Source organism: Carcharhinus amblyrhynchos, chromosome 2 (genome assembly GCF_965287045.1).
Source record: "Carcharhinus amblyrhynchos chromosome 2, sCarAmb.v2.hapA, whole genome shotgun sequence".
NCBI lineage: Eukaryota > Metazoa > Chordata > Chondrichthyes > Carcharhiniformes > Carcharhinidae > Carcharhinus > Carcharhinus amblyrhynchos.
In genome coordinates this window covers 113,392,358-113,414,951 of record NC_137325.1, presented here as the reverse complement: position 1 = coordinate 113,414,951, position 22,594 = coordinate 113,392,358, and the positions used below count along the sequence as shown (strand labels likewise).

Here is a 22,594-nt window from a genome sequence, read left to right as displayed (position 1 = left end):
CACAGACAGTGAGCCAAGCCCGGAATTGAACCCGGGTCCCTGGTGCTCTGAGACAGCAGTGCTAATCACTGTGTCGTCCCCACAACTTATCCCAAAGTATCAGGGGGATTAGCAGGATAGGTATGTGGGGCTACTGTGATAGGGTCTGGGTGGGATTGAGGTCGATGCAAGTTTGATGGGCTGAACGGCTTCCTTCTGCACTGCAGGGATTCTATGACCGAACACTACCGGTCGTCACTGCAGATGAAAATTTTGTTCGCACTGACTACTGAGCTTTTCCTTTCAGCTCGATTCTGCAGCATTTCCCACTATTCAAACTGATGCTTCCTTATGGTGGATCAGTAATCAGCTCCTTCCCACAAGTTTTATTTCACTCCAGCAACCATTCCATTTCCTGTCACTTTTAACAAAGCATCATGCTGTGCATTCTCCCGTCACATTTAGATGGCATTGATTTCTTTGAGAAAAGTAATGTTTCGCTGATAAGTCCAGTCGTTGTTTACTTAACTATGCCTCCAGCTTTCATGTCAGTCGAACTTAATTAAAATGCTGCTCAGTTAGGAATTGCTTCAAACAATGTGAGTTAGCACACACCTGTTATTTTAGTGACCGACAATGGGGTGGGGAGTATGTAGGGTGGGCATCCTGAATCAATACTTCAGTTTTCTTTTAAATAGGAAGGGTTTCAAAGCTTATTTTGAGAAGTGGGCGGCTCAGTGGTTAGCACTACTGCCTCTCAGCGCAGAGATCCAGATTCAATTTCGGCCTTGGGACACAGTCTGTGTAGAGTTTGCATGTTCTCTTTGTGTCTACGTGGGTTTCCTCCTGGTGCTCCATTCTCCTTCCACAGTCCAAAGATGCTTGGGCTAGGTGGATTGGCCATGCTAAATTGTCCCCTTAGTGTCCCTAGATGTGTAGGTTTAATGGATTAGCCATGGTAGATGTGTGGGGTTATAGGGATAAAGCAAAGGGAACAGCCTGGGTGAGATATTCAGAGTGTTGGTGCAGACTCAATGGGCTGAATGACCTCCTGCTGCACTGTGGAAATTCTATGAAAAAGTGATTTTATACAATAAAGCAACACAGACATGCACATACTTGATTGCTCCAGTAAATTATCCAATGATCAGCCGAGCTTTATAGGGAAGATTAACGTCAGATACACTCTCCAGTTTGCACTGAGTCTAATAACATAAGCGAAGCTATCAGTGAGGGCAAAGCAACTGGCATCATTGTCCCTTCACCTCGTTTCACACATTCAGGTACTAAACACCCTGCCCACTGGTACTCATTGCCAAAGCTCAAACATAAACAGTTGGCTTGTGGGATGGCAATAGTGGGTGGATCCATAAAGGTAAAGTCACCAGAGTCCCAGTTGACCATTGGCTGCTGTCCCCTTTATTAGTTGATTTATTATTGTCACAAGTAGGCTTACATTAACACTGCAATGAAGTTACTATGAAAATCCCCTGGTTGCCACACTCCGGCGCTTGTTCAGGTACACCGAGGGAGAATTTAGCATGGCCAATGCATCTAACCAACACATCTTTTGGGGGAGGCGGAAGCTGACTGGTGGTGATTTAACTTGAGGATCACCACATCTCAGGCAAGGGGCAAGATTGAGAAGACAAGGCCTTCATGAATATCCTCAGCGGTGAATTAAGAGTAAAGCATATCTGCGACTTGCACTAATAGGTTTGTAATGGTTGTATCAGTTGCAGCATACTTGTTTTGGCAGTGATAGAAAGAACTCAAGTTCAAACATTTATTCCTCATTATTTCATGTATTCAGTTGCTTTAGATGCACAGGACCGGTTCAAGCACAAGAGAGCACCAAATGGTTTGTCCACCCAGCAGTTTGTTCAATGAAAGCTATTAACAGAGACCATTACAACGCTGTTCCTGAAACTGACCTCAAAATTCTGCTTAGAAACCAGGGATTCTAAGACCATGGAGGGTGACGGGTAGCAGGCTTTCATTGATAACTCTTCCATCTGACAGAATAAATAAATGGAGACCTTGGAAGAATTACAAATGAGGTCCATGTACTTTAAGTGGACTCTGCTGCATTGAGGTAAGTCAACAAAGAAGTCACACCCACTTGTGTTGATGTGGAAACAAGTCACTGAACAAACCCTTCACATCATTGACAGCCACTGATTACGAGATTATTTGGGTCCATACTCATTTTCAGAATTAGATGAATAAAATTTATGCAAAAATAAAACATTGACTACCCTTGAGGAAGAAACTACAACAATCTGTTCTCCATTCGAACGTACAATTTAGAAGCAGCAGCAGGCCATTCTACTGCTCGTGCACATTCAATAAGACCATGGCTGATCAGGTCGTGACCCCAGATCCACATTCCTACTTACCCTCGTTAACCTACGATTCCCTTGTCAGTCAAGAACCTAACTCAAAAACATTCAATGACCCTCCCTCTGGGAGAGAGAGCTCCAAAGACTCAGGGCCTTCAGAAAATAATGCCTTCTCATCTTCATCTGAAAGATCCCATTTAAGCTGTGCCCCATAGTTCCTGCCTCTCCCACAAGTCTCCACTTAATTCAAGATAGTGAAAGATTCCACAGACATTAAACACTGCCAGAAAATGACAAATACTGTAATCTACACCACTGATTTAAATCAGAAATCCCAGTAACAAATCACAAAGTGCTTGGGTGGAAATAGGTTATTACTGGGCTCATTTTTCTGGTCCAATTAAAATTTGCAGGGTTATGCTGTGCCCCAGGAACACTTTAAAATTATCCAAAGCCACTTTCAGGCAACTGAGACAGCCACTAGGAACAAAATGATTCTCTTTCAATCGGCTAAATGAGGGGCCTAATGCCTGCTTTAGATTCAACATAATCTCTACAGTGCAGAAGAGGCCACTCAGCCCATCGGATCTGCACTGATGTTCTGATAGGGTATCATGAGTCGCAAAAACCCAGCTTGCAGGTGCAGCAGGTGGTCAGGAAGGCGAATGGGATGCTGGCCTTCATAGCGAGGGGGATTGAATATAAAAGTAGGGAGGTCTTGCTGCAGCTGTATAGGGCATTGGTGAGGCCGCAGCTGGAGTACTGTGTGCAGTTTTGGGCGCCGCACCTGCGCAAAGATATTTTGGCCTTGGAGGGAGTGCAGAGGAGGTTTACTAGGCTGATACCGGAGTTGAGGGGGTTGAGCTATGAGGAGAGGCTGAATAAACTGGGCTTGTACTCGTTAGAGTTTAGAAGAATGAGGGGAGATCTCATTGAGACGTATAAGATGATGAATGGGATGGATAGGATAGAGGTGGAAAGACTCTTCCCGCTCAAAAAAGACAGTAGGACTAGGGGGCACAGCCTCAAGCTAAAAGGGGGGCGGTTTAGTACGGAGTTGAGGAGGAACTTCTTCACTCAAAGGGTGGTGAATCTCTGGAATTCTCTGCCCGTTGAAGTGGTGGAGGCTGCCTCGCTAAATATTTTTAAGACGCGGGTTGATGGGTTTTTGATAAGAGAGGGGATTAAGGGTTATGGTGAGAAGGCGGGAAAGTGGAACTGAGCAGCGACAGATCAGCCATGATCTTATTGAATGGCGGGGCAGGCTCGAAGGGCTGGATGGCCTACTCCTGCCCCTATTTCTTATGTTCTTATTATGTTCTTATCCCACCCAGGCCTCTCCCCCGCCCTGTCGCTGTAACCCCAAACATTTACTATGGCTAATCCTGGGACACTAAGGGGCAATTTAACATGCCAATCCACACAATCTTGTGCCTTGTAGATGGTAGACAGGTTTTGTGAAGTCAGGAAGAGATGTTATTCACCACAGAATTCAAAACCTCTAACCTGTTCTTGTAGTCACTGTATTTATACGGATGTTCCTGCTCAGTTTCTGGACAATGGTAACCCCCAAAACGTTGGTAGTGAGGGATACAATGATGGTAATGCACATTTTTAGACTGTGGGAGAAAACCCATGGAGACACAGGGAGAATGTGCAAACTCCACACACAATTTGTAAGTCTGCCTCCAGGCTCCTGTAGGCAGTGGGAGCCAGGTTAGGTGTTTGCAGCAAGCCTGGAGGCCCACTCTGCCTGCTCAGGTGTAGCAGCGATCAAAGGTCTCCTCATAAAGGAGTCATTTTCCCACCCAACGTCCACCACCCCTCCTCCATCCTACATTGATAGCTTGGCTGTAAGAGCTATCTTTTAATATTTTGAAATGTTCCTCTCTCACTTACATTACAATCTGCTGTTCATTGAGTTGGAAGGCTCGAAATGGGCAGCAGCAATTGGCTCTATTGCTGTCCTCAACTGGGTGTTGAAGAGAATCTCATGAAAATCCCAATGAGGGATTGTTCTCCCACAATCGGGGGGCAAGTTCAGGACACAGTAACAGTCCCGACAGCCTGAACCCAGATAGATTCTGAAGAATTGAAAACATTCGAAGAGTGTGGTGCATGCATACACACTATTTGGCTTGGGACAAAGTTATAAAATCTAGGTTAGGGGATTTGGTTTATTCCCTACAATGGTGTACTGGTTGTACAGTGCTTCTAGGTAGCTAAGTGCACCTCTGAGACTCCTCACTTGTTGTGCTATTGCTCATGCTGGCTTGTAATTAATAAATCACCTTAAATATCATATATCATCGGTACCTGGATGCCAACTTTGCAGTGTCAACTACCAAAGCCACGAGGGAAAGGTGTCACAAGCAGGATTGAGGGCCAAAGTTTAACAATGTATTGTTCTTATTTTTTAAAAAGGAAAGGAAAGGAATTCCTGTTTGGGTCAGGAGAAGCAGAGCATTCCTCAGGGAGGATTTTCCCATCCTGCCTCCGGAATCAAAGCAGGCGGTGGGCAGACCACGCAAAGGTCCACTGACCTCAGGCGAGGTTTCTCCTTGAATTTCACAGTAACTTCACTGCAGTGTTAATGTAAGCTTTATTTGTGACTAATCAATAAACTTTATAAATATTTTCCGGTTTTGGGGAGAGTTCATGTTTTCCCTGTGCCCTGCCCACCTTTACAGGAGCACAGTTACGACGACATCACCACTCTTCATGTTCCTGATCAGGGCCCATTTCCATGGTTTCATCAGTGACCTGCCAGCATACAATCTCCTGCTCGTTGAGCATCACATCATTGCAGCTAGCTTTAGGCAGGAGTCTGCAACACCTAGTGCACAGCAAAGACCAGGAGGGAACCCCCTCCACCTCCCCCCGCCCCACTCAGGATGGCACCCGGATGGGTGTCTCGACCTTCCAATCCCAGATATTCCTGCCTGGGTAAAAACTGGACTAGGGGTTCCCACAGCAGCAAAGTGCTGCACTTGCTTTGCACTGAGCTCTCCAGCCCCAGTGTAAAGATACAAACTCTATAACTGGGAGCATGATTATAAAGGCAGGTTACGGTACATTAACAGGCCAAAGGGCAACTCAGTCTAATTATTGTCAAGCTTCATGGTCACTGCTCAATTCCCACTGGAATTATGCTAGAGCCTCACTAGACTATCAACTTGGAAGACTGCCAACAAAGAGGACCTTATCACAAAAAGCAAACTGGCAGCTCCAGAATCACAGTGTTATAGCTAAATACTATCTTTAAATACGTACCAATTTAGCAAATAAAAATTGATGTAAACAACACATCAGAACACTGTCAATTGCTAGACACTAGATTATTCTTAACAAGTGGCCTAGTCAAACAGCTGATGCTGGTTTCGATGGTGCCGACTGTAGAACTGTGTGGGATGGTCACTGCAGCAATTAGCTCAAGATATTCACGCTTGGTTCCTCATCTTCTCCATGTTGCTATGGGCAGTGCTAAAGACAGAGCTCCCTGCTCAAGAGGTAGAGAGGGAAGGAAAGGTTACCTTAGCGGTCAGCTTACAGCACCATTTTGTTACACCGCCTTTGCCCAGCATCAGGACTGAATGGGCAAGGGTGAGGACAACATGGTGTTGTTGTCCAGCCTGGATATGCCATCAAGTCAAGTCAAAAGTAGGTTTAATTGAAAGAATTTAGACAAGGAGAGGGACTCTCAAGTGTATGTTGTCACAAGATGTCAGCAGCCAAAATAGGATAAAATCTGAGGTCCTGCAACATAATGCCTGAGAATTTTAGACTTCCAGATGTCCAGCTACTTGAAAACACACTGCGAGCGTGTACTGCACTGCAAGGAGGAGACCTTTCTTCAAGTCTTCATACATATCGGTTTGAGAAAAGGCAAAGGCTCACTTTGTTTGGAAATACAAAACTTTGAACAATAGTTACTGAACCTGTTTGTACCTTTAGAAATATTTGTTTAAGAAAACCGCATCCCAGGCATCTCAATCAAACACCGGGTCAATTCACCATCCCAATGAGATTCAGAAACAGGTCAGGAAGGACTCAGGGTCAGGGTATGGTTTTCACTGAATTAGCCAGCCGGTTATGGAACACTTCAATTGGCCTCAGTTTCACAGAGGCAGAGTTTCCAGTCCTGGAAGCGTGATGTCCTATTGAAGCATGTATGTGGAGCTGAGAACAGGACTGGATTGAGTGATGCCTCCCACAGTGCAACAGCCCACCAGCACTCTCGCCCCAGGGTTCTTCTCAAAGAATGGCTACTTGGCGAACCGTGAGAATTGGCACAATCATCCTCGAGCAGGAAGTGGTCAGGGTTGAGGGAATAGGAGAGGAAGTTAGGGGTGGGCAGAAGACAAAGCGGAACCAAAGCAGATGCTGTCAGACAGGATCAATGGGATGAAAAGATACTGTGTAATTATGGTTTCCCAGGTACACACAGCATGACAGGGAGAGCAAACCAGACAGTTCTGCATGTCTCAACAGAGGCAGGGAGAGAGAGAGAGAGAGATGCCTGATTAGGTAATTTCAAACTTAGTAATTCACTTCAAAGCAAGATTGGAAAAAAAACAACTGGCAGTGCAGAGAACAAAGCATTTGGGCAGTCTGCTGGAGCCCACACACCTAACCCACGGAAAGAAATATCCCTTCCACTCAAACGCCTCAGTCAGATCGAGCTCTGGCTCACCATTTGTATTTTTGAAGCTCCATCAAGATTCTGTCTCACCCCACAACATTTTCAGGTCATTATCATTGCTTTTGTAACCAAGGGATAAATAATAGGCTCGTTATAGCAGCTTTCCGCAAAGATAAACACTCACACGTGGGAGGGTGTTATAATCCCGGAAGCCAGGTGGTGAAGGATATAACTCGCACCTCACTGTACAGACTTTCATCAGCATATAATTAGAGGGGTACACATTACAAAACAGACCCCTCCTAACTCAACAGCCAGTTTGTCTGTTCCTTTTCGCAGCAGCACAAATGAATCCACAGTGACCACATTCAATAGATCATCATTTTTGTGAATTTCATCGATAAGCACTAAAAGTTCCAATCTTTATCATTATCCACCAAGGGCACCCATCTCACAAAATGACAGCATGACAGTATCTCATTTTCTTTGTGGTAGGGACAAAGCCTGTGGCTACATACCCACATTGTTACTCCACAGGAATTATGATTTAGATTCTCAGAATGTTGAAGGATAATCATATACAGCAAATTTTAAACTTGCTTTCTGCCATTTTCAACAATGGCCACTAGAATTTTAGATTATGCTGATTTTTTAAAAAAGAGTTTCCAACCTTCAGCTTTCGGCAACATTCTCTGCTGCAGGTTCCAATCCAGGCAGTCAGGAGGTGAAGCGTATCCTTGCACACTTTTATAAGCATATATTACAAATATGCATCTCCTAACCAAATAACCACTATTTGTCTGTGTCTATACCTAAGAACACAAGTGAATCCACAATTACTCTCCACCAGCTGCATACAATTAATATTCAATCAACACAATTAATATTCAATCAAGGAACACAACCAAGCCAACTAAATTTTAAAATTTTAAAGTTTATTTATTAGTGTCACAAGTAGGCCTACATTAACACTGCAATGAAGTTATTGTGAAAATCCCCTAGTCACCACACTCTGGCACCTGTTTGGGTACAGAGGGGGAGAATTTAGTTATGGCCAATGCACCTAATCTGCATATGTTTTGGACTGTTGGAGGAAATCAGAGCACCCTGAGGAAACCCATGCAGTCATGGGGTGAACATGCAGACTTCACTCAGACAGTGACCCAGCCGGGAAGCAAAACTGGGTCCCTGGCACTGAGAGGCAGCAATGCTAACCACTGTGCCAACGTGCTGTCCTGAAATTGTGAACAAAAGCAAATCCTATTTGCTTGGAACTTATTAGTGGTGAACATTTCAGTTCTGGTGAGAGGTTATCGATTTGTAACATTAACCAGGATGTTGCGAGTTATGCTGAATGCTTTCAATGTTGTGTTTCTAAATGCAATAAAATAATCTGTGGTATGTGTGATGATCTAAAATAAAACAGTTTCCTACCTAGTAATCAGAGTACTGATTCCTTTATGCTGCTTTGAAAGTGACTCGGGAACAACCTGAGCTCCATTTTTCACATGACCCTTAAACTATATGGGTATTGCAAAGGCAAGGCCCCTGAGTACACTTTCATTGTTGGTCAACTCTAATATAGTAAGCTTGGTAAACACATTGTGAAGAGGGTGCTCAATATAATTAATATTATGAATGTGGTTTCTTTGAGAGACTGGTAGAACGATGCTAGTAATAAAAATGGTATGTGAGCAGGAAGTGAGAGAGACACAAATGTTTCAAGCTTTGTTCCAAACTCAAAGTACTAACATACATGTTTTGAGCATGACTGAACAGGGACAGTGGCATTTTAAGCCTCCAGAAAAAACAAAGGATATTATGTATGGCCCAAACAGGCTTGTGGATTACCCACAGGAAATCCCTATCAAAATTGACATCCAGGAGTTAATCCAAACAAGTGATAAAAAGATTCAGTATTGTACAATTACTAAATAATGCTTGCATTTTGATAGACTATTGGAAAACTGATCTTGAAAGCGAACTCTTTTGCATTCCATGGTTAGCAATGACACATGCTGCTACGCTCCCCCTCCCCCAAAAGGAATTTAGATTAATTCCATCAATGAGCTGAATGCAAAACATTAAGAAACTTGCAGACAGCACAGTAGTATGACATTTAGTAAAATCAGGATTTGGCAAATGTGGAGACGTCTTAAATACAGTGAATGGATCAAGTTTCAAGTTTGGAGCTCCACAAAGCTGTCTTCACTCAAGCTGATCACTAAATCAAAATGTTCATTTATTTTGTACGCACTTTAATTAGAAGAACTGCCACTTGGATGATTGAATTTAGTAGAAGTAATTGCATGAGATTATCTGTCCTATGTCATGGAGGACTTGAGGTAAAGATCAAATCCGTGGCCAGGATCTCAGGGTGGGAATTTACGGCCTCGCTTGTCCCAAATTCGTAAAATCCCAGCCAAGGTCAAAAGACCTTCCCATGGTCTGCCCCTCGACCGCTATGATTCCCATGGCAGGTGGAACAGTAAAATTCTGGCCTCAGTTTGTCAAATTCACTAACATTGAAGTAAAGACCAAAACCCCATACATTCTTCTTTAAACCAGGCTTGTGATGCTTTCTTACAGTCTTGAGATACATCTAGAATATAAATTAGAGAAATAAAGCAGTGGCCTCAATTTCATGCACCATTATCAGCTTGCATTTCCAGCAAAATCATCGACAAAAACATTTAAAACCTAAATGTGTATGAACAAGTCTGACTAGTGGGTCATGTTTGGAGACACCTCACGCTAGCAATATCTAGCTCATTATGTCAAACATTAGACTTTTGGTACCAAGAGACTGCATCAACTAAACACCGAGATTAGATTTGTAGATAACACCAGATTATATTGTTATAAGACTACATCACTGCATTAAATTCTTGGAGGAAGCCCTGTGGCCTTTTATAACTGCAAACAGCAGATGCGAGAAAGGTTGAAGTCACTGTAGCATAATGGGCAAATTGGTGTCCTATTTCTAGATACAAATGAAGCATAAATGCACACTGATTGACATTTAGTATTCTCGTCAAAACCAAGCAGTGCTCAACAAATATCAAAATACATCATCTTCAATCAGAACCAGAATTGTGTTACTAAGATGAAGTTCTTGCAAAAAGCAATACATGGGGTTTGTTCAGTTAAGTCGATGTCTCAACTGCTTGAGGCTAATGATCAGAAATCAGTAATTCATTCTGTAAACTGTTTTATTGTAAAACGTTGAGATATAAATCCTGTCCTGATGTTTCAGTTTCATTCTTCCCACCCACTCCCTAGTTTCCTCCCTGTCTTGGTTCATACTTGAATAAGGTTCCATGTGCACACTGATTTCTGGTAGCTACCCAAGCACCACATTAGGCTAGTCGACTATAAACACACAAAATCTTGAGAGTTCTCAATAGTCTGAATGTGGAGAGGATGTTTCCACTTTTGGAGAACCTAGAACTTGGGGCCACTGTTTAAAAATAAGGAGTTGCCCATTTAAAATTAGGTGAAATTGTTTCTCTCAGAGCCTTTGGAACTCTCTTCCTCAAAAGGTGATGGAAGCAAAGTCCTTGAATATTTTTAAGGAAGAGGTGAATAGGTTCTTGGTAAGTAAGGGAGTGATAGGTTATGGGCAGGGTAGGTGAAGTGCAGAGTTGACGTTACTATCAGATCAGCCATGATGTTATTAAATTGCAGAGCAGGTTTGAGGCGCAGAATAGTCTGCTCCTTCATAAATGGCAAAAAAACCCCAACCCCCAAAGTTCAAGGTGCTCTACAGGGCTTCAGCACACACAAAAAAAATCAAGGCTGACATTCCAGTGCAGTACTGACAGAGTGTTGCACCGTTGGAGGCGCTGTTTGTTGAATGAAACATTTAACCAAAGCCCGCTCAGATGAATATAAATGATTCTATGACACTATTTTGTAGAAGGGCAGCCAAGCTATCCCTGGTGTCCTGGCTAATATATATCCCTCGATCAATATCACAAAAACAGATTATCTGGTTATTTATAACATTGCTATTTGTGACAGTTTGCTGTCTGCAAATGGACTGCTGTATTTCCTATATTACAACAGTAGCTAAACTTCAAAAGTATTATATTGATTCTCATGTGCTTTGAGATGTTTAGTGGTCAAGAAGATAAATGCAAGTCCTTTTTTTTAATTCCTATCTGAAATCCACAAGAACACTTTCAACAGTGATCACTGGAGCAAGACCACAGTGATTCTTCACCTTCACCTAGTACAATAAAACCCAGCAAAGCACCCGTACTGCTGGTCCATCAGCTCACAAGGCACAGACCAGGTACTGAACAGGAATATTCTTGCCTTGTATGGGTTGAGGCCAGCACAGCCACCAGCTGAAGCATGGAAGCTTGCCACTGCATTCTCACTTTCATCACTGCAGTAGCATTCTTCAAAGAAAATTCGAGCTTTAATGAAGTTGAACCAACTGTACAAATCTGCAATCTAAACCAACAGACAACGCGACATGCCAAAGCAATACAGGGGCAAAGAAAGAAAAGCAAACTCGTTAAGGAGTAGGTAAAATAAATGAAGGAGTGGCCTAACAAAACAAAGCAATGATAAATGACATACCATAGCTTATGCACTATTTTCTCCTCATCGACCAAGTACTTCTGTCTCTCTTCTTCCACCAGTGTGCGCTGCCGCTGCAGCGGATCCTCAGTTCTCTTCAACGCTTCAGCAACTCTGCTATTGATTTCAGACTCTGCTTTCTTGAACATCGCTTTGAGCGTCTCCTGGTTCTCGAGCTGTGGTTAGAAAAGAATTTGTTCAATTTTCTCTACCTGCCGAGCATCCTTAACAATTTAATTGCTTAGCTGCCTCCACAAGCCAGTTCTAATGAGCACCCCCACAGCTGAATCTCATCTTGATTCAAACTTTATTCCATGGAGGAATCATAATCAAACTCAACTAAGTCAGAAGCCATTTCACTGATGAGTGTTGATGGAACAATTGCTACAGATAAGGGTGGCATGGTGGCACAGTGGTTAGCACCGAATGCCTCACTGCGCCAGGGACGCAGATTCAATTCTATCCTTGGGTGACCGTGTGGAGTCTGCATGTTCTCCCCGTGTCTGCATGGGTTTCCTCCAGGTGCTCCGGTTTCCTCCGATAGTCAAAGGTGTTGGGTTAAGTGGATTGACCACGCTAAATTGCTTCTTAGTGTCAAGGAGATTAGCTAGAGTAAACACATGGGGTTATGGGGATAAGACCTGGGTGGGATTGTGGTTCGTGCAGGCTGGAAGGGCTGAATAGCTACCTTTGGCACTGTAGGATTCTATGATTAGTTTGCTACTGTCCTGCCAGTGTAATATATTTAAGTTGACACCTTTCATTCTATTCCATTCAACTGATGAAATCTCCTGTCAAATTGACCAATTAGCCTCAACCACTGGTAGCAATGACATAATGGTATTGTCACTGGACTAGTAATTCAGAGACCCAGGTTCAAGTCCTACCACAGCAGATGGTGAAATTTGAATTCAATAAAGCCTGGAATTTAAAGTCTAATAATGGGTTGGTACTCAAATTGAGAGGGTGTGACTAGTAGTGTCCCACAATGATCTGTGTTAGGGCCTCAATTATTTATACTATTTATGAATGGCTTGGATAATGGCACTGAAAGTCACAAACTCAAATTTCCTGACACAAATTTAGGCAGCATTGTAGATGACAGCATAAAATTACAGAGGGATATTGATAGACTAGGTGAATAAACAAAACTGTGGCAGACAGATTTCAATGTAGCAATGTGAAGTCATCCATTGTGGACTGAAAAGCATAGATCAGGGTACTTTCCAGGTGGTATGAAGTTGAATACAGTAGATGTACAGTAGATGTCCAAAAAGGCTTTGGAGTTCAGGTGTATAGAACTTCAAAATGCCATGGGTGCAAAAAATAATCAAGGCGGCTAATGGAATGCTGACCTTCTATCTTGAGGATTGGAATCAGAAGTCTCAGAAGACTAAGGAAATTTGGCATGTCAGCTACAATCTCACCAACTTTAACAGATGCACCATAGAAAGCATTCTTTCTGGTTGTATCACAGCTTGGTATGGCTCCTGCTCTGCCCAAGACCGCAAGGAATCACAAAAGGTCATGAATGTAGCCCAATCCATCATGCAAACCAGCCTCTCAACCATTGACTCTGCCAACACTTCCTGTTGCCTTGACATAGCAGTCAGCATAACTAAGGATCCCACACACCCTGGACATTCTCTCTTCTATCTACCTCCTTTGGATAAAAGATACAAAAGTCTGTACCAACAAACTCAAGAACAGCTTCTTCCCTGCAGACTTTTGAATGGACTTGCCTTGCATTAAGCTGATCTTTCTCTAAACCCTTGCAATGACTGTAACACTACATTTTGCACTCACTCATTTCCTTCTCTATGAGCGGTATGTTTTGTCTATATAGCGCACAAGGAACAATACTTTTCACTGTATGTTAATACATGTGACAATAATAAATCAAATCAAATGTAAGGATGCAGAAGTTAACCTGCTGCTATACAAAACCCTGGTTAGACTCCAATTGGAGTACTTAGAGCAGATCTTGGCACTACACCTTAGGATGGATATATTGGTTTTGGAAGGAGTACAATATGGATTTACAAGGCTTCAGGGATTACATGAGAAGATCCTGGCAGCACAGTGGTTAGCACTGCTGCCTCACAGTGCCAGGTACCTGGGTTCAATTCCTGGCTTGGGTCACTGTCTGTGCGCAGTCTGCACATTCTTCCCATGTCTGCGTGGGTTCCCTCCAGTTTCTTCCCACAGCCCAAAGATATCGGTTAGCTGGATTGGCCATGCTAAATTGCCCCTAGTGTCAGGGGATTAGCGGGGTAAATATGTGGAGTTTATGGGGATAGGGCCTGGGTGGGATTGTTGTCGGTTTAGACTCGATGGACCGAATGGCCTCCTCTGCACCTTAGGGATTCTATGATATAATACAAATCAGGCTTTGTTTCTCTGAAATTTAGAAGGTTAAGGTGTGATTTGAACAAAGTCTTCAAGATATTAAAAGGAAAAGACAAGATAGATAAAGATAACTATTTCCACTGGTTGGAGTTTCTGGAACTGAGGGGCATGATCTAAAAATTAGAGTCAGAATGTTCAGAAGAGATGCAAGGAAGCACTTCTACACAAAAAGGATGGGAGAGGTTTGGAACTCTCTTCCCCAAACATCAATTGATTCTAGATCAGTTGCTTATTTTAAATTGGAGATAAATAAATTTTTGTTAAGCAAAAATTTGGGATTTGGGACTTTTTTCTCTGGAGTGTAGAAGGCTGAGGGGGATCTTATAGAGCTCTATAAAATAATGAGGGGCATATATCAGCTAGATAGTCAATATCTTTTCCCAAAGGTAGGGGAGTCTAAAACTAGAGGGTATAGGTTAAAGGTGAGAGGGGAGAGATACAAAAGGGTCCAGAGGGGAAATTTTTTCAACAGAACATAAGAAATAGGAGCAGGAGTAGGCCATCTAGCCCTTCAAGCCTGCCCCGCCATTCAGTAAGATCATGGCTGATCTGAAGTGGATCAGTTCCACTTTCCCACTCTCTCCCCATAACCCTTAATTCCCCTGTCTATCAGAAACCTATCCACCCGAGACTTAAATATATTTAGCGAGGTAGCCTCCACCACTTCAACGGGCAGAGAATTCCAGAGACTCACCACCCTTTGAGTGAAGAAGTTCCTTCTCAACTCTGATCTAAACTGCTTCCCCCCTTATCTTGAGGCTGTGTCCTCTAGTCCTACTATCCTCTCTAAGCGGGAAGAATCTCTCTACCTCTACCCTATCCATCCCCTTCGTTATCTTATACGCAAGATCCCCCCTGATCCTTCTAAACTCCAACAAGTACAGACCCAGTCTATTTAGTCTCTCTTCATAGGCCAACCCCCTCATCTCTGGTATCAGCCTAGTGAACCTTCTGCGCTCCCTCCAAGGCCAATATATCCTTCCGCAAGTGTGGCGACCAAAACTGCACACAGTACTCCAGCTGCGGCCTCACCAGTGCCCTGTACAGTTACAGCAAGACCTCCCTGCTTTTATATTTTATCCCCCTCACTATAAAGGCCAACATTCCATTTGCCTTCTTGATCACCTGCTGCACCTGCAGACTGGGTTTTTGCGACTCATGCACAAGGGCCCCCAGGTCCCTCTGCACCGTAGCATGCTGCAGCTTTTCGCCTTTTAAATAATAATCCCTCCTACTATTATTTCTGCCAAAGTGGATAACCTCACACTTGCTAACATTATACTCTATCTGCCAGGTCCTCGCCCACTCGCTCAGCCTATCCAGATCTCTCTGCAGACTCTCCACACCCTCCACGCAATTTGCTTTTCCACTCATCTTTGTGTCATCAGCAAATTTCGTCACCCTACACTCAGCCCCCTCCTCCAGATCATCTATATAAATGGTAAATAGTTGAGGCCCCAGCACCGATCCCTGCGGCACTCCACTAGTCACCAACCGCCAATCAGAATAGCACCCATTGATACCAACTCTTTGCTTCCTATTTGACGACCAATCCTCTATCCACGCTAACACCTTACCCCCAACTCCATTCACCCTAACCTTCTGTAGCAACCTCTTGTGAGGCACCTTATCAAACGCCTTTTGGAAATCTAAACAGAAGGTGGAGTGTGTCTGGAACAAGCTGCCAGGAGGTAGTATAGAAGCAGATACAATTTTGGCTTTTAAAAAGCGTTTAGACAGTTACATGGGTAAGATGGGAATAGAGGGATAAGGGCCAAATGCAGGCAATTGGGACGAGCTTAGGGTTTTTAAAAAAAGAAGGGGCAGCATGCACAAGTTGGGCCGAGGGGCCTGTTTCCATGATGTAACCTCTATGACTCTGAAAGTATTAAGGGATACGGGCCACAGGTAGGTATATAGAGTTAGATCATAGAATAGCCCTGACTTCATTGAATGGTGGCAGATCAGGCCCGAGGGGTAGGACAACTTATTCTGGTTCCTCCGTTCCTGCTGCTGACCAAGAAACCACTGCCAGAATCTATCTGATTCACTAATGTCCCTTAGGGAAGGAAATCAATCATCCTTACCTGGTCTGGCCTGCACGTGGCTCTGGGTCCACAGCAATGTGGTTGACTCTCAAGTGCCCTTTGAAATGAAGGACAGTTAGGGATGGGCAACAAATGCTGGTCCAGCCAGCAACAGCCATGTCCCATAAATGAACAAAGTTGCTGTGGATGATAGGAGAGGAGAGGAGCCCAATCTTGGATAAATGTATACATGATGTCGAGATGCCGGCATTGGACTAGGGTAAACACAGTAAGAAGTCTGACAACACCAGGTTTAAGTCCAACCAGTTTATTTGATAGTAATCCCACAAGCTTTAGGAATCGGTGTTCCTTCGTGAGGTGTGTGGAAGGTTCTGATCAGAGAAAGGCATATAAAGACACACACAGTTTACAGATTGCTGATTAGAATGCAGGTCTTTGCAGCTAACCTGTTAAGACTTGAATAGCAGGTTAGCTGCAAAGACCTGCATTCTAATCAGCAATCTGTAAACTCTGTGTGTCTTTATATGCCTTTCTCTGATCAGAACCTTCCACACACCTCACGAAGGAACACCGATTCCTAAAGCTTGTGGGATTACTATCAAATAAACTGGTTGGACTTAAACCTGGTGTTGTCAGACTTCTTACTAAGTATATACAGCCATTAAACGAGTCACCAACACCACCACCCCACCCAGTCCAACATCCATCCAAGGTCCATGGTTTTATTTTCATAAACTTCATATGGCTCCAAATATCAATTAAATGCCTAATTCTCACGCAACAGGCCACATGTTAGTTAACAAGATTTAGCTGCAGCAGATAGAAAATCATTCTTATTCAATTTTCAAAGCAATGGTGATAAAATAGCTCCTTCAAATCATCAAAGAAGGGTCCCTTGAGTGCTGTGTCTTAGATGGCCTCCATATTTTAGCAGTACTCAAGGCCCAGCTTGTTATTAAAAGCACACAAAACATAACTTTCTGCTCTAGTGGTTCAAATTATGGATAGCCATGCGTAATTCTGTTAGTCTTAATTAATAGGATAGCTTTTGAGGAGATTTACTGCACTACATTTGATACCTCCAACTGCAAAAGTAAAGAGAATGACTTTTCTCATTGCTAAATATAATTTTCAGGGGAACATCAAGATCAATTAATAAAATTATTACCAGTGGTTTGTCTTTAATCACTTAACCTTTCATTGGTACACAAACTTACCTGTTAATCTGAAGATTAGGTAATGGTGAAAGAACTGGCAGGGAAGTATTTTGGAGAACAAAACTTCCCAGGGCGACATCACTGATTGTAATGGGAGCTGCCGCTTTGGTCCGATTAGGAAGCCAAAGCCAAATCCCCTCAGGAGGTATCATTTAGTGGCTGATGGGAATGGGTTTCTCAGTAAAACTGGAGATATTTCATTGAAAAATGAAAACTCTGTGCACACTCTCTGGGCGTAGTTGCTGCATGTGCCAATGGTGTATTTTTCAAAACTTGATCTATGGAATTGAAAGACTTCCAAAGGCATTGGGATGCTTGAAAATATGCCCCAGAGACATCAGCTCCAATGGACAAAAATTGCCATGATTGATTCAATTAACATCTTATACACAACTATAAAATATCCAATTGTAAAAGTATTAAAAATAACAAATAAAGAGGCACCACTGAGCAAAAGGTAGCCAGAAATCACTGCAAAGTGCAGCTACTGCACACACTATTAACATTTCCAAACATTAAACTATATTTAGCAACAGGAAAAGTCATTCTCTTTACATTTGCAGTTGGAAGTATCAAATGTAGTGCAGCAAATCTCCTCAAAACCTACCCTATTAAGACTAACAGAATTACTCATGACACAAGGAACAGTCCATCATTACTCTGTCAAAATCTCCAAACCACCCTCTCCCTTGATGAAGCTGCATAGCATTTAGCTCCACACCAAACCCATTAAAATCAACAGGCAGATGGGATTGCTGAATGAATGCCACTAAATCACTGCTGCCACTTAGACCATTGCAGAATAACATTGGCATGGTGAATGTACAAGAATCAGAAGAAGAGCTTATTTCCAAAAGGTACAAGAATTCTTGACATTATAAATAGAACTGCTATTGAAATTCTATATTTTAATTTTAATCTTAATCTGACTGACCAATACAAAGCCCACGCTTTGAAACATTTAATATAATGGAAATGTTAAATGTTAATAGCCTTTTAGGCCAATTGTGCCCTGGATGGATTCTGAAATCCTTTCACGTCAATCAAGTACAGCATTTCTCTTCATATTCACACCTCCAAGTAATAAGCCTTGCGATAGTGAATTCTAGAAGGAATGTATTTTTCTGGCAATATTTATTCAATTGTTGTCTGCTTACTTCTTTTAATATTTGTGCTGCTCGGCATAAATGAATGTTGGCTGGGGGCAGCATTCTTAAGCACTTGGACTTTCATGAATTCCTGAATGATTTTAATAACAATTTGGCTCAAGTTATAGTCAGCAGAAATAAGCTGCAACTTTTATAATCATTTCAGGCAGCTCTATTTTGAAGACAATACATTAGGTTTAGAGTTTAACGGGGTCTGTTTAAGCTATAATTAACATTACAAACCCATGAAGTAATTTTACCATTAATAGGTTGAGATTTCCATATGTATTGACAATTGAAACAAATATTTAACTGCCCATATATCACCCTGCTCCAGATTAGCTGCTGTGTTAATTGAGACGTATTCTAATGATTTCTCCAGCGATATGCACAGTGAAGGATGAGGCATAATAACTTATGATGCTCGTCACTAATTCCACTATTCTGCAGCCAACTCCAGACCAACCCAATGAAATCCCTAATCATGTATTACCATTCACAAAGCAGCAAGCGGAACAAAATCAAACTGCTCGATCCTTCATAATCCTTTTCAAAAGATCCAAATTAAGAGCTTTTTTTTCTTGATAACAGTGAGATTGCTGCCAAGCACCAAATTTCACTACTTCACCTATAAGTAGTCTCACAACACCAGGTTAAAGTCCAACATGTTTATTTGGTAGCATGAGCTTTCAGAGCTCTGTCCCTTTATCCGGTGAGCCACTCACCTGATGAAGGGGCAGTGCTCCAAAAGCTCATGCTACCAAATAAACCTGTTTGTCTTTAACCTGGTATTGTGAGACTACTTACTGTGCCTACCCCAGTCCAATGCCGGCAGCTTCACCTTACAACAGGTCTCAACAGTGGCTACCAGCTATAGAATTCAATTAAGGCAGGAAACTTAGCAATTGTCATCAAACCAGCCCAATTCCAGACATATGATTGAGGAAGGGTCATTTATGAAGCAGTTGAAGATGGTTGGGTCTAGGACACAATGCTGAGATGCTTCTGCAGCAATGTCTTGGGTGAGATGACTGGCATCCCACAACCATTTTCCTCTGCACCAGGTCTGACTCCAACCAGCGGAAAATTTTCCCCCCGGATTCCCATCGACTTAATTTTGCTAAGGCTCCTTGATATTACGCTTGGTTAAATCCTACCTTGATGTCAAGGACAGTCACTCTCGCCTCACCTCTTGAGGTAAGATCTACTGTCCATGTTCGAACCAAGGCTGTAATGAAGTCTGCAGTAGTGTGTCCCTGATGGAACCCAAATAGAGCATTGCTGAGCTCTTTGATAGCACTATAAATGACAACATCTACCACTTTGCTGATAATTAAGAGTACATGTTGTAGCTATAACAGAACAATTTGGTTTACAAGGTAGAGCGAGGGATGGAGAGGCAGTGTGGTGCAGGCAGTGAATGCTGGGGCTTAGTCAACTGAAGGCACAGCCACCAATGGTGTTACAAATAAAATCAGGAATGTGCATGAGGCCAGAAGTGGAGGAATGTAATGTTGGGGGTTTGTAAATTCAGAGCAGGCTATAGAGAAGGAGCAAAGCCATGGAGAGAATTGAATACAAGCATGAGCACAATAAGACTGATGCGTTGGGACTGGGACCCAATGCAGACCAGCAACATTAGGGCTTGCCCACAAAATAATACACCTAAAATGCAATAATTTTACAGTATTCTGAGGACATAAAAGATGTTGAACAAGTTATTTTGTCCCTATTTAACTTTATGCAGTGCAATAACATTTTAGATGTGGCTGCTTAGGTTCTTTGCTTGTACTTCAATTCAATATTTTCTCTTCCTCTTTCATGGGACATGCTCATTGTTGGTGAGGCCAGCATTTGATACGCACCTCTAATTTCCCCTGAGAAGGAGGTGGTGAGTGTCAACTTCATTTTCTCTTGCATTCCACTGAAAGGAATACTTCTATATTGATCAAAGGACAAATCACCACCAGGACTCAAAAAGCTAGCCAGCTTAAAAATTGGATTGCTTTCAAATTTGTAACCCGGCCTTAATTGTGCTGCCAATGCAGCTAAATCACAACTCGAAAAGGCAACACAGTCATTAATTAAGAATTATTGCAGTCGTTATTGGCCTCCTAATGGCCACTGATGAAAATCTCACCAAGGCTTGACATTCAATTATTTCAGCAAAGATTTCAAAAGGATAGTTAACATTTACTACAACAGACGGCAAAGCTAATTTCAGAACTCAGACCACAGCATCAGTTGGTTATTGATTTTCACTGCAATTTATAGCACATTACTTTGCACAAGGTTACAGTTCATAATTTCAAACACTGGCTAACTTTTCAATACGCGCATGCCATTTTATTCTGAGGATCATTCGTAATCACATACCAAAAATTAAATCCATCTACCACCTATAACGCATTATAACCAAGGAAAGCATAAAGGAAAAGAGTACAAAGAACATGCATGGAGCCTGACTCAGACACGAGTGCTTTGTTATTAATCTATTTGCATCATGTCTTTGCTTCTGACTGTAAGTGCCTGCAAAGATGCAGCACTCTACTATTTATACACTCTAACAATGAGAAAGCAACGCATTCTCACCTTGCTGTCTTTCCGCTATTTTTAGATAGAATGTGATTGGAATGCACTGTGTATGGGGATTTGGATATCCCACTCCAATCCACTATTACAATCTACTTTAAGTATGAATTCAAATATTATGATCTTTCACCCTTTTGATTCTACTCTGAAGGTTGTAGTTCTTGACAGGATTTATTGGGCACAGATTATGTTATATTACCTTAATTTGGGATACAACAAAATCGAACTAAAAATACTTAAATTTGGTTCACTTAAAGTTATTTCATTTAAGATCACAATTTTGAGCAGGGCACCAGAAGTCCAAGTGAGGATTTACTGTACCTGGAAGTTCAAATTTCTCCCTTTGCGATCAATATCCAGAAGGAGTAATGGAGACTAATGAGCTGACCAATGAGCAAACAGAGCCAAATACTCTGGCAGGTGCTACACGTCTTCACGAGGTTCCTCCTTCAATATATTCTCTTTACACAACACAATTTGACATGCTCTAAACTTTCCTCAAATACCTTATCACTTCACAACTGAGCAGCAGTCATACAACACAGAAAGAGGCCCTTCGACCCTCCATATCTGTGTTAGCCATCAAACAATCTATTCTAATCCCATTTTCCAACATTTTGTCCTTGGTCTTGTATGCTCGGGCATTTCAAGTGCTCATCTGAATGCTAATATACTTTAAGAATTCTGCCCTCTCTAAGCCTTTCACGCTTGGACTATCCCAATTAACATCGGGGAAGCTGAAATCCCCAGCTATCATTACCCTATTGTTATACACTTCTCTGGGATTTGTCTATGTATCTATTCTTTTATTTCTCCCTGACTATTTGGGGGATCTTTAACACACTCCCAACATCATGGATTCCCCCTTTTGGCTTTTAACTTCCACCCATATGGCCTCAGTTGAGGAGCCTGCTGAGATATCACCCCTCCTCACTACAGTAATTGACTCCTTGAGTCAATATTGCAACACCACTTCTTCACCATCCTCCCTCCTCCTTCTCCCTCACCCACTCCCCTGTTGCCATCTTGCCTTGCCTCCGTCTCCTTCTCACCTGAAGACTCCTGGAATATTGAGCTGCCATGCTGCCCCTCCCTCAATCATTTCTTTGTGATAGCAATAATATCAGACTCCTACATGTTAAACTGAAGGCATTGATTATCAGTCACATCCATTTACCTACTTACATTAATACAAATACCATCTGGTTGTGCCATTTTCCCTTGCGCCTTGCTGCTCTTTTCTTCCCTCGTCTATCGCTGGATTCTAAATGAGACCCAGTGTATTGTAAACCCACAGCTTCTCTCTATACGTCTGTATCTCAATTCTACCATCACTTTCAACTGTTTCTTACATTGCCTGGATGTTGAAAGCTGGAAGTACATCCAAAGTTTCACAGGAATGCTTGAGGAGATGTGAAATTTATCAGGCAACTGGCCCATTCATCTGCCTTTCCCTTAGTTCAGTTTCACTTACTTTAGCATATGGATTATAGGTCCCATCCTTGTTTATTTTTTATGCTCTTCAAACAAAATAGTCACCAAGAAATTCAATAGGGAATTCAGAAGAAACTTCTTCATCCAAAGAGTGCTGAGGTGGAGGAACGCGAGGCCACAGGGAGTGGTTGAC

General features: G+C 42.4%; 1 protein-coding gene across 15 annotated transcripts in view; it reads right to left on the bottom strand.

The window, feature by feature from the left end:
* The window catches only part of LOC145357750 (sickle tail protein homolog), a 567,669-nt gene that overhangs the window by 29,979 nt on the left and 515,096 nt on the right, over nucleotides 1-22,594 (bottom strand). For all 15 annotated transcript variants that reach the window (XM_080211333.1, XM_080211229.1, XM_080211212.1 and 12 more), the window contains one exon: nucleotides 11,554-11,729. In XM_080211333.1, the coding sequence (XP_080067459.1) occupies nucleotides 11,554-11,729 (176 nt within the window). The remainder of the gene's footprint in view (nucleotides 1-11,553; nucleotides 11,730-22,594) is intronic.